Source organism: Herpailurus yagouaroundi, unplaced genomic scaffold (assembly GCF_014898765.1).
Source record: "Herpailurus yagouaroundi ecotype Mexico unplaced genomic scaffold, PumYag 180, whole genome shotgun sequence".
NCBI lineage: Eukaryota > Metazoa > Chordata > Mammalia > Carnivora > Felidae > Herpailurus > Herpailurus yagouaroundi.
In genome coordinates, this window is record NW_024412411.1 from 16,933,938 (window position 1) to 16,949,943 (window position 16,006).

Genomic DNA, 16,006 nt, shown 5'->3' on the forward strand with positions numbered 1-16,006 from the left:
AAAAAAAAAAGAAAAAAAAAAAAAAACCAAGGGCTCTTCCCAATACCACACACCACTTCATATAGTCTGTCTTTTCACAAAGAGCTAGAGAAGTAAACATACTAGCCAACTCCAAAAACAGAGAGGAGATACCAAGAAACCATGCAGCAGAGTTTCCATCTGTATCATTCGAGCCTCACAAGGATTCCTTGGGATAATAGGCATCACTCTTTTCATAAAGAAAAAAAAATTACATGCTTTGCAAAGTAAATGGAGGAGAGAATTCAAACATGGGTTCACAAGTTATAGGATCATTACTTATTCACTGTTTCCTTTAAAAAAAAAAGTTGAAGATTAACAGACTCTCAAGAGTAAAGTCCAAATTGCTGTTCACAGCCCTGTAAGGGCCACTTACATTCTCTAGCAACCCTAATGGTAATTTTCTAATTCAATCTTTTTACCTTTTTTTTGCCAAGGTTTTTTGATGGGGAGCAAAGGTCAAAGACATGGTCTTCAGGCTGGACTTCCTAGACTATATCCAGCTCTGACACTTACTGTCTGTGTGATCCTAAGCAGGTTACTTATCCTTTCTGCACCCTCATCTATAATATCAGGATGATGGTAGACTCCACCTCATATACTCTGTTTTACATATATTGACTCATTTCACTTTCACAGCAGCTTATGAGGTTGTTCTCGCCTCAAAAAAAAAAAAGGCACTGTGAGAATAGGATTGTTTATTCAGGAAGTAGGAAACTGGCATTAGGAAGCAATTAGTTATGGAATGAGTGAATAAATGAATAAGAGAAAGAACAACAAATGCCAAGTCCTCTTTAGCAATAACACAAGAAACTCAGAAAAGATACGAAGTTTGTAATTAATAGTGCAGTGCTTCTAAGATATCACAGAGACCCTGAAATTACTTTATAAAAGGTAGGACGGGGTTGTAATACCATGTAATCTGTGCAGGATTCAGTAGAAGAAGCATTGAGCACTCTAGAAGCCGACTAGTCAGTACCTTATACCTTGAAAGGACCACATGCTGTTCATGTTATTTTCTTGATTTGAACGTTCTCACGGTATCTGTCATTTTTGCTATTGTGAAATAGTTCTTATGTGATTCTGACATTATTACCAATTAAGAAGCTGAAGTTTTGGCCACACTATCCAGCTTGAAATATAGCCAAAGTATTTTTAAGGGTTTTCATTTATTTCATTTATATAAACATCAGTGTCCGAATACCATCCTGCACAGATGGTGTAATTTAAGTTTCCATTCATTCACGCCAATTTCAACAGATAATTTCATAAAATGTAAATTCCACACGCTAGCATTTAGGTTTAGAAAACTACTAGGATTTACTAGCTATCCATTTGCTTCTTCAAAATTACCCAAGGTCGCCAAACATTCTCAAACCCCTCTTCAAGCTCCCACTCATTTCATCAACTATCATTACTGTTACGTATTTAACTGATTGAAAAAGAACAGGTTGGGATATTTTAGAAGTTTAAAATGACCTTGTTCCATGGTTTCCCTGATTAATATACTTGGCAAATATTTGAATACTTAACTTTTATGTAATACACTGGCTATCAGAAATAGGCAGTCTCGTAAAAGGGCTTTGCCCTTTAAATCCTGTTCTGCCACTTATAATTCATGTAACCTTCAGCAAACCACAACTAAAGAGCCCCAATTTCTTCACCTGATAGTGGGAATGATACCTACAACACTGGATACCTTTGAAGGATAAAGATGACATTGTAACTTTGATGAGTTTAAAAAGTTAGGAACATGAAACAAGCAACAGAAGTATGATTATCTGTTACCACGGGGGATACAGAAGTTGTTTTAAGATGTAACTATGCCATCAAAGAACTTAAACACTAAGCCCAATCTGTCACCTGAACAGTTGATACTGGTTGTCAACCAGTGGTTTCCAAAATGAGATGAAAGATGATCCATTAGAACATTGGGAAAAACATTTTTTTTTTACATTTGTAATTATATACAAATAAAATTGAGAAACAACTTCCACTGTTCTTTAATTTACAAAGCAACCGATGCCACCGCTCAGTGTCAAGGTCAGAAGTTCACCTGCCAGGCACAGTGTGCTACACATGTGATGGGTAGGACACAGGATATCCTTTTTACATGGGCCTGCTTACACTAATTTCTGTACCTATCTGATTTAATGAAGCCAATTTTCACAAACAAAGTGGCTTAAAATACTTGCAGAGGAACCCCAATTTGCAAATACTAATATAAGCAGACGTAAGAATACTGACAAAGCTTACCTTTGCCCTGTTCCTGGTAGAAGTTGTCAGGCAAATACAAGTTTCTGAAATCAGATGTTTTCTAATGGTTCCATCACAGCAGTGTTCAGTTTTTAATCTTAGTTACCAATAAAACACGTTTCACTTAAAATCTGTCTAGCTATACTTGTGGTGAGCATGGTATAACAGAGAGCTGTCGAATCTGACACTATCAGAACAGTGTTAGCTCTACCCCAATTTAAAAAAAATAGTCCATTAAACTGTCACCACCCCTAATACCCAACAGGACTTCCAGACTTTACTAAACCTGTGATACTTTCATACTTTTAATAAAATGGATCAAAACTACTAACATCTTTTAAAGATTTTAATTAGAAAATTGTGCTTCCAAATGTGGAAAACTTTCAGTAATGAAAATTATAGGTAACGGATTCTTATGATAATGAAGCATGCTTTTTGTATTATTTTCAAAGAATATCATTGTGGAATATATTTTGGCAAAACCCATTTTTGTGACAAATATTTAATCATTTAATATTACCTCATGTGTTTGATAGCAAACATCAGTACGGCAGTACACGTATATAATATTTTAAATGTACCTTTACACACTGTGGAATACATGACAAAAAATTTGGAGAACCATGTCTTATCCATCAAGATCATTCAACATTTCAGGAAAAGACACCTGGCGTGAAGCTCAATGATTTAATGGTAAAGCATATATGCAGAGATAGTACATTTCCAGCAATACTGAATAACAAAACATGTTTACTTGAGTTCTGCCCTGTTTCCTGTATACAGATTAACTGCTTTCATTTGCTGTCAGGTCTGGAGTGTAAAAAGCATCAACGAAAGAAAACAAGGCACATTTTTACTAAGTTGTTATTTTCCCAGACGTACCCAAGAGTACCACATATTTCCTCAGAAAGAAACAAACTCCCCTCTGCCAGCTTCAAGGATTAGCTCTAGCTTTCTACCTAACTAGATTTAACCATTTGTTTGAAAAGTTGAATTTCAATGAATTTCGAAACTGCCAAGAAATCATTACAGTGGTTGTAACCAAATACCTTCCAGGATTTTACTGAAGTAAAGACAGATTTGTATGTGGAAGTGAATTCATTTATTTCCAGTGCTTAAAACACATTCAGGTTAAACCAAAATATAGGTTCTAGAATTAGTTAAAATAGCAATTTATCATTCAATACAGTTGTCAAAATCTCTTGGCTCATTCCTCACTTCCTCGTTCATAAATTTTTAAACTGGGAGATTTGAACAAATCTGAGAGTTCACCTAATCTAACCTTTGGCTGGTGCCTCTCAATGTACCGAAATGGGGGAAGGAACAGGACAGCCCACAGCACTCCAGGCTGTGCGGAATCTGCCATCATAAAGCTATCTACCCCGACAGCTAACTTAGTTTTTAGTAATTCTCAAAGTTACAACTTTACTGTTTTTAACTTTGAGCCCTATCTTGGTTTTTCTAGTCTCATACAAAAATTAAAATGTAAATAAATGAACAGAATAAAATCTAAAATCCTCCACTGTTTTCTACCACCCCAATTCAACAAATATGGCCTGAGGGTCCACTACAGACTCTTAAGTACATAAAGGTAACAATATACCCAGAAACATGTCAATAAAACAAGACAATACAATGATATATTATTCAATTTTCTTTCTTCTACATTTATTGAAGGCCTATTATTTATCATGCATCACATTATACAAAGGGAATAAAATGGTTAGTAGTACAGAGTTGATCCCTGCCCTCAGAGTTTAAAGATCAGAGCAGACAAACAATTGTGACAGAAAATGCAAAGCGGTATTATTTTAGGACACCTGCTAACACGAGTATCTGTAATTTTGTACCTACCAAGTCTTCTTTTCCATTAGCAAAACATTTAGATGCAAAGTTTCTCAGAGAAATAGGAAAAAAAAAAAAAAACTTTCGTAGAGGTGGTTTCAAATTCCATATTAAATACATTCTTACACACATTAGCTGCTTTGTCACTTTACATCCTGAAAATTAGTTTGAAAAATACAACTCTTTTAGAACCCTGGAGACAGGTAACCTGATATGTATTTTTAGGGCACAGAACCAGAAATATAAACATAGCATCATTTCTGATTGTGCTCCTGGAATACAGAAGAATTACATCTATGTAAGCTGATATTACTTGTGAAAAGTCTTTGAAAAGACAAGAGAAGTGTGGTCAGTTTTCCAAACACTTATAAAGTTCTATGTAATCAGGTTCTGAAGATACACAGGTTGACATACAGCTTTTCAGTATGGAAGAAGACACACTATCAAATCACTCCATTACAGCAGTTAATGCAGAATTACCTGAGCAGAGGCAACTGCAAGCACGATGTGAACCAAAACAATGGCAGTTCTCTCACCAATGGAGAGAGCTAGGGAAGGTCTCACAGAGGTGGCATCAAGGCCCCGAGTAATGAATTATCAGGTCCAGAGGTAGGGTGATAAAAGTATCCAGGTAGAAGTAGTTGGGTATACAGTTACTTCACCTTTTTAAGACATAACCTTTCCAGAATAGCAGACCAGTGGCCACTCAGAGGTCATAAAAAGTTCTCTGAACCAATAAAATGATAAAAATCTGATATCTAGAGATTCTTCCATTCAAGCACAGATACAAGAGAAAAGCCCTCCAGAAAATAGGGACTAGGTATGGTTCCAAATTTTCAGCCTGCTGAGGCTGATATTCATCAATTCTGAACAACTGAGCAGGAAACTAGTCCACTGTTTAGCAGGAAAGAGCTAAAAGATAGCAATCAATAAGAACAACAGTGTAATTAAGAGAAGTCAACTAGGCAAGGTTACTTAATGTGACGTTTTTCAGAACCTTCCTTTCTAAGAACACGAAAGGAGAGAAGGTAAGTTTTCATCTTGAATGAAAGGACCCTGGTTTAGGAAAGAAAGAGAATAGCCTAATTTGGTAAGGAAACATAAGCTGTAAACCATTTCAAAAGAAGCCAATGCAATGCGTATTTCATTCCATTAAACATTCATGATGCTTATGAACTGGGAGTCTCCAGAAAAAAATCCCCTGAAATGTCTGTCACTCAAGTACCATTATTTCTTTTATCCTTTAGCCCCAGGGAGGTCCTCAGGCTTGAAAGGCTAGCCCCTGTCATTTTACAATTAGATGCCCAGTAAGAGACTAATTTTCCCTATCTGTAAAATGAAGCTAGTAATATCTACTTCATAAGATCTTGTAAGGTAATATATGTCAAGTTCTTAGTACAAAACTGGGACCTAATCAAAAAAACAGACAAAAAAATGTATTAATCACCCCATCTTTCTAGCTAGGGTACTACAGGCCTATGATCTACAAGGATACCCTTCTGTGGTTTGACTTATCTCAGAAACCTGTCCCCCAAACAGGTCTTCTGTAGAATGATCTTTCTACCCTTTACATCTGTGCATCTCAAGATATCCTGAAGCATTAATTTCTCCTTACAATGGGTCCTGTGGTTCGTCAAGATAATTAAAGAAAGAAAGGCACACAAGAAGATAATTTAACTGGGAATAAAATTTGCACTATGAACAAAATACAACACAAAATTCAAATCCTAATGAGTTTGGAAAAATCATTTCAACAGAAAAATATTCAAAAGGGAAAAACTCGAGTTTCATATAGTTCCTTTCATTCAAAGGTTGAATGGTGAAGCCACCTAAGACTTCCAGATGTCTTTCTTTTTCCTGTGTAGTCTCTGGTTGTTCACATTTCAAAATGGCGGTTGCTGCTTTCCAGGGAAATGGTTCAGGAGGGCAGCTGCCTTGGAGGTAGGTCACCAGGACTCCTCAGCATTTTACATGCACAGAAAGACTCCAGAAGGGGAATGTAGTTGCTAGAGGCCTCGGCTAGCTGTTAGAGGTAAGAAGGTCCACGGCTGCATGCTGCTCTGCCTCTTAGCCCCAAAGTCTGTTTTTGGTTGTTGTTTTAAAAGAGCCCCTCAACAGATGCTCTATTTAATAACTAAAAGACAATAAAAACTAGAGTTACAAGCCAACCAGAATCAGATGGTCTCTTAAGAATGTTTAATCATATTAATTTCTTTTCAGAAAAAAAAAGAAAAACCCCCTCAAAAAACAAAACAAAACAAAAAAAAACAACAGTGCTAGTATTTGAAATGCTGGTAAATCTTAATGCTATTTAAGACATTCACAAAAGCTGCCATTCTCCAAAGCTGAAAGCTTAAGCAACATGTATCATGCATGCAGCCAACATGCTCAAGAAGCACATGCAGAGGCATTTGAAATCAACTACCACTGTATGAATCGAATATAATTTTGAAATATACTTAAAAGAAACAGGCCAATCCAGCATCCTAGATAGATAGGTTACCATGCATTCCTTACGAAACCTAAATGGAGGCTTAATGCTGCTTTGATCTGTATTTCCAGGTATTTATCCCTCTATTTATCCCACTTACTAAGAGCAAACACTAAGGGGGTTTATCTTTTAATAGAGGCATTCCTTAATTATTAGGAAGAGAGAGAGTTTTAAGACAGAATTTTGTCAACTGCATTCTGAAGATACCTTATTTTTTGTGAGGAAAAAACGGGTAGCTTATTTTGGGCAAGTTTCCTATTTTGTCTTCCTCCAAAGCTACCACCATCCACTCTATAAAAGATCCTGAGATTCTGAAAGAAGGGAAACTACACAATCTATACTTACTCAACTACCAGGAATTCAGGGAAAAAAGAGCTTATTAATTTCAGCTCTAATTTTCACTTTGATCTGTTAATAGTGGCTGCCTAGAACAACCTCTGGAGTTTAACAAGATACAGTGACAAGTGATGAGTAAGCCTACCCAGCACATGTGTGGGCCACTAGGGGTCTGTTAACAGTTTGGAAAACACTGATAAGGATAAAGCTATGGAAATTTCAACACTTATCCCAGTTCCCTTTTTCATAGCTCTTTTTTACTTAGGAGCTAAGTAAAGGAAGTAGGGAAAGAGGAAAGGGGAAATAATATTGTGTTAAAATGCAAGGAATGGTAGGGCGTCTGGCTGGCTCAGTCAGTACAGCATGAGACTCTTGATCTCAGGGTTGAAGGTTTGAGTCCCATGTTGGGTGTAGAGATTAGTTAAAAATAAAATCTTAAAAAAAAAAATGCAAGGAACAGTTAAGTCCCTATCAACTTTACTCTCTAACCACCCTTTTTCCATAAAAAGTTTTTTAATTTTTTTTAATGTTTATTTATTTTTGAGAGACAGAGAGAGACAGCATGTGAGTGGGGGAGGGGCAGAGAGAGAGAGAGAAAGACACAGAATCTGAAGAGGCTCCAGGCTCTGAGCCATCAGCACAGAGCCCGATCTGGGGCTCGAACTCACAAGCCATGAGATAACGACCTGAGCAGAAGTTGGATGCTCAACCGAGCCACCCAGGCGCCCCTTCCATAAAAAGTTTTAAGACCTCTAAATTTATGGATCCAGTGAGAGTAATGATTTAAACATCTTTTTGGGGAGCCTAGGTGATTTAGTCTCTTGAGCATCCAACTTTTGAGTTTGGCTCAGGTCATGATCACAGGGTTGTAGGATTGAGCTCCATGTCAGGCTCTGTGATGAGCAAGGAGCCTGTTTGAGATTCTCTCACTTTCCCTTTGCCCCTCCCCTGCTTGTGCTCACACCGCACACACGTGCACTCTAAAATAAGATTAAAATTTTAAAAAACACCTTTTCTAAGTGTGAGAAGAATGTCAAAAGTGAAAAAGACGCTCTTATTCCTAGTCAGTAGTCTCTGTTCTGAAAAGGAGTCAGTTTCAAAAGATGGGTGATGTCTCACAGTGATGAGTGCCAGGCAGATGAATTTCTCTGGAAGAGCCACCCTCTCTACTAGAAAACAGACCTAATATGCCATAGCTTCACATGGTTCCCTCTGGAGTCTTTTAGGAAAAAAATGAGCAACCTGAGGCAGTGTAACTACTTCAAATAAGTTTAGTGACTGTGAGCTAACTTTTTCTTAACTGGGTCTCTACCTTTTTGGGTTCATGTCTGCTTATGTTATGAGCATCATACTTGCGACAACCAATTCGATGTGTTGCAAACAGAATAAACTAAAGTGAAAGATCACTCACATAAAATAGTGCAGGCAGGTAAGAAGTAGCAAAGCAAGAAGCAGGCTCAAGCAAGAAATGTATAAGAAAACCCTAATCTCTCCAGTCTTCATCTCCCTTTCCCAGATGAATAAACAAATAGTAATTTGCATAAGCCACCACGGAGGAGGGAAGCTGGCTCTTTAGTAAGTTAAAAATTTCAGTGGAGCTCACCCAGTTTGTTCCTCAGATGTCTCAAATCATGTACCCTCACAGTTCCCAGCTGCATGAACAACTGACTGATAAAATCAGTGACATCCTATGAAGAGTTCACAATGGTAAACTAAGTCATTGTTACAATTAAGCATCACCATGAAAAAAAAAACAAAACTAGGCTTGGATTGTTAAATTTCTGATTCTTTCCATAAAATGAAATACTCAAGAGTAAATCTCAAGTTGTTAAAATTAAAAAAAAAAAAAGACAACATCTGGATCTCAGTATGCTAAATCTATACTAAAACAAGTAAATTAGGCTAAAAACAAGTATTCTAAAAGCTAAACTGTTAGATCTTAAAAATGAACCCAGAAAGCACAGTAAAAACAAAAAAACAAAAAAACAAAAAAAACATTACAAGATTCCCAAATTCTTAACTGTAGAAACATGATTGACATTTCTGGCTGATGTGACAAGCTTGAAATTTACAAGTCACTAGCACACAAAATGTGCAAATAAATTCCCTGGTATGGATTTCCCAACATACCACTCGTTTCAAGAGCCAACCTGATATAGAAATACCCATGGAAGGGGCGCTTGGGTGGCTTAGTCGGTTAAGCATCTGACTCTTGGTTTTGGCTCAGGTCATGATCTCAGTTGTGAGTTTGAGCTTCACATCAAGCCCTATGCGGACAGTGCAGAGTCTGCTTGAGATTCATTCATTCTTTCTCTTCTTTCTTTCTCTTCTTTCTCTCTCTCTCTCTTTCTTTTCTTTCTCTCTCTCTGCCCCTCCCCAGTCGTCTCTCAAAATAAATAAACTTAAAAAAAAAAAAAAGAAGAAAGAAAGAAAGAACCATGGAAGTCTTTTTTAGCTTCAAGTTCCACCAAGACTAGTGGGTTGCAAACAAAAACGCAGTTAGAGATCAATAAGGTTTGCTTGCCAGGCCTAAAATAAAATTTTCAGTCAGAAGACTAGTTTCTCTTCAACACATCTTCTCCACCCGTGAGTGGCTTAATCTTCAAAATGAAGTCTGAGTTCCTGCTCTACTGTTCCTTTTTTGCAGCCTCAGAGAAAGTGAAATGGGAAGCAGGAAAAGGTTATTTAACTTGAGGGTTTTCTTTGGAACTCAGTTTCGCTCATAGGACTTCCTTCCTCTGTGCCATTAGAGAAGATGCGGTACAGAGGAGCTTTACACGTGATGATAAAAAATAAAGTACATAAAAGCATAAAAAAAAAAAAAAAACACTTATCCACCCAACACATAGTCAGCCATTATTTAACATCCTGTTTTGTTATATTCTGTTTTCATACAAGAGGTTGGCTGCTTTGGGGGCACCAGAGTGGCTCAGTTGGTTGACTTTTGATTTTGGCCCAGGTCATGAACCCAGGGTCATGGGATTGAGTCCCACATCACACTCTGCACTAAGCATGGAGCAGAGCCTGCTTAAGATATTCTCTCTCTGGGGCGCGTGGTTGGCGCAGTCAGTTAACACGATCTCGCGGTCCGTGAGTTCGAGCCCCGCGTCGGGCTCTGGGCTGATGGCTCAGAACCTGGAGCCTGTTTCCGATTCTGTGTCTCCCTCTCTCTCTGCCCCTCCCCCGTTCATGCTCTGTCTCTCTCTGTCCCAAAAATAAATAAACGTTGAAAAAAAAATTAAAAAAAAAGATATTCTCTCTGTCGCTCTCTCACACACACAAATTAAAAAAAAAAAAGAGGTTGGCTGCTTTTGATCTGCAGATACTTTGAAGGGATACAAATTTGTTGGGCATACCAATTATAAGCCAATGGTAATGCTATTAAATTTGATAACTCTTAGAAACTAGCCTGCAGATAGTCCTGTCATTTACTTTGGCCAGTACACTGTTTTTTTAAAAAACTGAGTATGAATGCCTCTAAGACAGTTTCCATTTTGCCATTGATCTTATTACTCCTTACTGTTTTACATTACAGTCATTTCAAATGCTTAGGTATCTGCCCAGGTGAGCCCTAAATACATCTGAGATTGTAACTCCCCATAATGTTTCAGATAATTGAATGTATGTATGCAGGAAGGGGAGTAGAAAAATATACCTTTTAAGAATATATACCTAGTGCTTCCTATCAAATTCAAACTATCCAGGAATGAAAATTCAGTGTCCAGATTTATTTCCTTTCAAGCTTTTTATCTAGCTTGAAGTCCTATTCAACAACAGATTATCCCCACTTCACTCCCAATTTCTCAAGCAGTTAAAACCAAGGGGGGAAAAGAAACAGCTTACAAAAACTTAGATTATGAAAAATGCCCACCTTCCAGGTGAGGCTTGAGAACTAAATAAAGCAAATTCCTACCAACAGTAGTGGTATCACAATTGCTTCAAAGTTGGAATGCAGGGAGAATGATGTGGAAGCTGTCGGCCCTACTGGGCTGCGTGGAACAGAGCTAACAATATCCTACATGCATCACCTGTTCAACAAATGCTAACAGCAACAAGAAACAATCTAATGCAAATATGTAATCTAATGAAGGCATATCTGAAAAGGACAAAAGGAAACAAGTGGTAGGGCCTAGTATGAGTCAACATAGAGATCTGGGAATCCAATTGATTTGCAGACTAAGAACATATAGATAGTAGATATTCATGGCAAAAATGTCAGGTATTTCTTTAACAGTGGTAGGTTGAACACCACGTTGTAGTTTACATGAGACACTCTAAATAACAAATACTGCTTACATCTTGATAATTCTACCTTTTCAAAAATAAATTTTCATTTAAAAGATATTTTCTAAGTCTGTAGAATAAATGACCAAAGCTCTGTGACATTAACAGGTTTTTGGTTGGGGTGCTTGGGTGGCTCAGATGGTTAAGCAGCTGACTCCTGATTTCAGCTCAGGTCATTATCTCATGGTTCATGGGATCAAGCCCCATATGGGGCTCTGCACTTACACAGAGCCTGGTTGAGATTTTCTCTCGCGCACTCTCTGCCCTTTCCCTGCTCACACACACTTGCTCTCTCCTCCTCTCTCTTAAAATAAACTTAAAAAAAATAAATAAATAAAAAAAATCTTATTGGGTGCCTGGGTGGCTCAGTCGGATAAGTGTCCGACTTCGGCTCAGGTCATGATCTCACAGTTCGTGGGTTCGAGCCCTGTGTTGGGTTCTGTACTGACAGCTCAGAGCCTGGAGCCTGTTTCAGATTCTGTGTCTCCCTCCTCTGCCCCTCCTCTGTTCATGCTCTGTCTCTGTCTCAAAAATAAAAAATAAAGAGTAAAAAAAAAAAAATTTAAAAAAAAAGAAAAGAAATCTTATTAAAAAAAGACGTTTGTGTTTTTCTTGAATTAGACACCTAATTTGGTACTTCTGCAGGAAATGCCCTGATACTTATGGTAAAAATCCAGCAAGCTTTTTGTGTTAGCCAGTGTCACCAAAAATATTTGCCTTTCCTATTATCTACAGTCAATTCCACTCTATAATTTTTGTTAAATTTAAAACTCAGCTCCCCATTACTCTGTCACTTGGATTTGCCAAAAGAGCATAGATTCTTTCACTCTGCAAAACATGTTTATCTAGAACTGCTTGATTAGCTTAAGAGAAATTTTAAAACCAAGTATCTTATGTATATTCTACTGTTTATTAAAATTATGATCCTATCACAAAACTTAACTATTGACCAGTCAGAGTGACTGATTTCTCAGCAGGAAAATACAGCCCTGATAATGGTTCTGTTTAAAAAAGCACTTCAAAAAATATACTGAAATCAGTTAATGCAAGAACACTCTTCCTATTCTTGCTCCTAATCAGAGAATGCCATCCAGAAGCCTGTGATTAAGTAGGGGTCTACCCAACAACAGTGTATGTATTGATTCTTCCCACTTGTGGTTGAGTACACTTAAAACCTTATTTGACTTTATGAAGTGGCTCTCTACTGACCCATGACTTAACATTCTGAGGTTATGGAAAAATACCCAATGTGCTTACACTGTAATTTCAAGGGAAATACAAAAAGGCATTCTGATTCCTCCTCCAGCCACCAGCTGTCCCCTCTGTACCTACCAGCTTTGGACTCTTATTTAAGCTGAGAGCAGACAAACTGATGGAAAAATATTAATAAAAGGAAACTGCTCAGATCTATTTCTGGTTATGGCTCAGGCAATTAAATGCTGACTTTAGAAGTTTGCCCAACAGTTTCTCCCATTCTACAGAAGGGAAGAAAGAAAACTTTTCTAAGCCAAATGGGTAAAACTATTTTACTTACTCATCTATTTGTATGCAACTTCCCATCTTACACTTCAACCTCCTATTTCTCAAGTGAATTCCACTTCATGGATTCATTTTCAGTATTTAAACAAATTACCAACTAAGTGTCTACCAAGTGTCAGGCAAAAAAGGACAAGGGGGAGGCGGGTAGAGTACATAGTCAACAACTAGCTTGAATAGGTCTTTCCTTGTACATTGATTCCATAGGCAAATGGTTCTCACCTCAAAGGCAAAGAACTTTTGAAGGGCTATAGCAGAGTACCGACAAGGAGTCTGCAAAGCCCTAGGCTCATGAATAAGCAGACCAAGAATTATATTCAGAGTGAATTATGCTTACCACCTATGTATCACAATTTTAAAAATTCATACAGATACTATTTTTTTAAATACATAGTATCCAGGGGTGATATTAAAACGTTTCATAAATGGTCAAGCATGGGTTCCAACTAAAAAACATGACCAGCAGTTCTCACTGAGTATCAAACCAGCTAATACAGGCGAGGGGGATAAGTTTTTCCTCTTGGTCTCTCTTCCCTTTTTTCATGTTAAAGAGGGATTCTCAAGGTTAAGGAAAAAAAAAAAAAGGAAAGTTGTTATTCTAAGAAATATACTTGGCTCAGATGTAGCACCATAGCCCAGTGATTAAATCACAAGCCAGGTTAGAAAAATCACAATAAATTCAGAGGTGACTCTTTTGTTAGTCCCCTGTCTTTCATCATCCTAAACAGATTCATTCCCCACTTTCCCACAGATCCCTGTAATTGGCCAACTCTTACCAGATGTTCCAAAAGTTGTAAACCCTACTCCATGCAAGTCTGTTTTTGTTTATACTCTATTTATAGTAAGAAACAGCGAGTCTCAGGCTTGTGTCCTCAATTCACTTACAGCAGTTAATACTCTGCCAACAGGAAAAGTTCCAACTTCAGAAAGTTATCTGGGATGGACTGAAATCTGTGCTAAATAAGCTATTATACCTCAGCATATGTATGCAACGGGAAGCAAGGTGTTAAAATACAAGAACGGACAATGCTTCTTCCCCAGTGAAAGAAGTACACAGGTTGGACTGGCGGAGCTACATTTTACTTCAGCCCAAGGCATAACTCACGCTCTCTATCTCTTTGTCTCAGCTCACTAAAGGCAGTTATTCACATTAATACATCTAGTACATTATAACACAGATGGTCCTGGACTTTACAGTGGTCCAACTTACCATCTTTGGTAAGCTACACACATACATATGGTGTAAAAGCTATACACGTTCAGTAGAAACCGGACTTTGAATTTTGATTTTTTCCTAGGCTAGCACTATGCAGTAGGAAACATTCCTGTGATGCTGAACAGTAGCAGCCAGCCCCACGATCACAAGGGTGGACCAGTGATACACTTACAACCATTCTGTTTCTCCCTTTTATTACAGTATTCAATTAATTCAATGAAATAGTCAACACACTATAAAATAGACTGTGTTAGATGATTTTGCTAGAGGCCAATTTAGGTGTTCTGAGCATGTTCAAGGTAGGGCAGGCTAAGCCATGATGTTTGATAGGAATCAAACACATTTTCCATTTACAATGGGTGTATTGGGACATAACCCATCCATCATCATTAAGTTGAGGAATGTGTCATCAATTTTTCAGAGTCAACAAGCAATGGTAGGGTAGGGTAATAATTCCAAGAAAAAGAAATTTATAATGCCCATATCTTTCCTACACATTCAGTACAGAGCCAAGTGACTAAGGCAACATTTAAAAGTAAAGGTGTAGTAATAAATAAATTTAGTCATACTTACCGAAATGTAAATTTCAATACAGATGGGTTGTACATATTCAAACACAGCTCTTTTTAATTTACTGAATTCACAATTTTAAATAAAGTGGCAAAATTACACCATCTAATATCTCTTGGGAAAAATGGTGTCAATTCTGGTTATCTTCTTAATCTAAAATTAAAATTCTGAGAGTCTGATTAGAAGAAGCTTCAGATATCAAATCACTGAAAATACAAATGCATTCCCAACAAAACTAACCTTAAAAAAGGCAAACCACTTGTAGTCATTCAACACAATCTCAAAGCCTTGATTGTAAATGATGGTAAAATGGCCGGCATTGCCAAAATCATCATATGCTGTATCCAACTTCTTAAGGTGCACCACTACCTTTTTTTCTGGTGGTCCTAAAAATAAATAAATAAATAATAATGCACAACAGAGGAAAATTATTTGGACTGCAAATGGCAGGGAAGTCTCTAGAATTTCCATGATTTTTAAGCTGCTTTCCTTTCATGCCACCGGATTTGGACCAGTCTGGCTTGTGAAGATATCAGAGTCTCCATCCTGTACACTCCCACAGGTGTCTCGGGAAAACCAGTGAAGTGAAGGCTCAAAAGACAGAAATATGTCCAGTGGCCCACCAAGAGAGTCCCCCAAAAGTACAGCCCTACCTTCCCAGAGCATCCAAACACTGAAGAAAAGGAGGAATAGGGATGTTTCAAATGACAGCCAAAAATGGGTAGAATACGAAATGGTAGTCAAAAAATGGAAAATGTAAAATATAAAAGATCTGCTATCATATCACAAGGACAAAGGAAATGATCTCTTTAGGGAAGAAATGGGGTGTCTTTCTCAATGGCTCTAGCAGTTCAGAACCTCATAATCTGAATCCTTCCACGCTATTAGGCAAACTCAAGGTTTCTATCCTATAAAGCTAGTTTGTGCCAATAGGAACTAAGCTTTCAACCTTCAGAAGATAAGAGCTCGGATCTACATGTGTCTTTACTAGATTAAAGTCAAAGGCACGATTTATAAGCAGAGGTTGTCTGAAAGGGTTCTGCTGTGTCCATCTGGGGGCTTCACACTTTAGTTTTTCCAGGTTTCAGATGAATACTCTGAAATAGGAGACTGCATGTGACAGAACAGTTCTCCTTCTGCTTGGGACCTTCAAATTCAACTTTTAAAACTGAAGGTGGTTATAATGCCCAGGATTACAAAATGCCACACAGTCATCTGGAGTTGGAATAGTTGAATAGGTCTGTTTTAGTAACAAATGACCTGGCAATCTTTTCCTGCTGAGACAAGGAAATTGAGGCAGAGAGCTTCCCTCACTCTGCACATGCCACAGGGTGGTAAGGGTTTGGGCAGAACAAGAGTGCCTCTTTTGACAGAGATTGTGTGTTTTTTCTTCTCCCTTCTCTAAATTCTTTGTCCTCAGGGTAGCTATGTTCTCTGAGGACAAATGAAATATC

At 37.7% G+C, this 16,006-nt stretch overlaps 1 protein-coding gene across 2 annotated transcripts in view; it reads right to left on the bottom strand.

Annotated features, from left to right (window-relative positions):
• The window catches only part of CTSC (cathepsin C), a 38,267-nt gene that overhangs the window by 21,304 nt on the left and 957 nt on the right, over nucleotides 1-16,006 (bottom strand). Inside the window, exons 2-4 of one of the 2 annotated variants that reach the window (XM_040489582.1) lie at nucleotides 14,793-14,938; nucleotides 8,550-8,634; nucleotides 2,608-6,253 (exon numbers count right to left, since the gene is read on the bottom strand). In XM_040489582.1, coding sequence (XP_040345516.1) covers nucleotides 6,243-6,253; nucleotides 8,550-8,634; nucleotides 14,793-14,938 — 242 coding nt within the window. In that variant the 3' untranslated portion in view covers nucleotides 2,608-6,242. Of the gene's footprint in view, nucleotides 1-2,607; nucleotides 6,254-8,549; nucleotides 8,635-14,792; nucleotides 14,939-16,006 lie in introns of those variants that run through there. The other variant, XM_040489581.1, reaches the window with a different exon arrangement.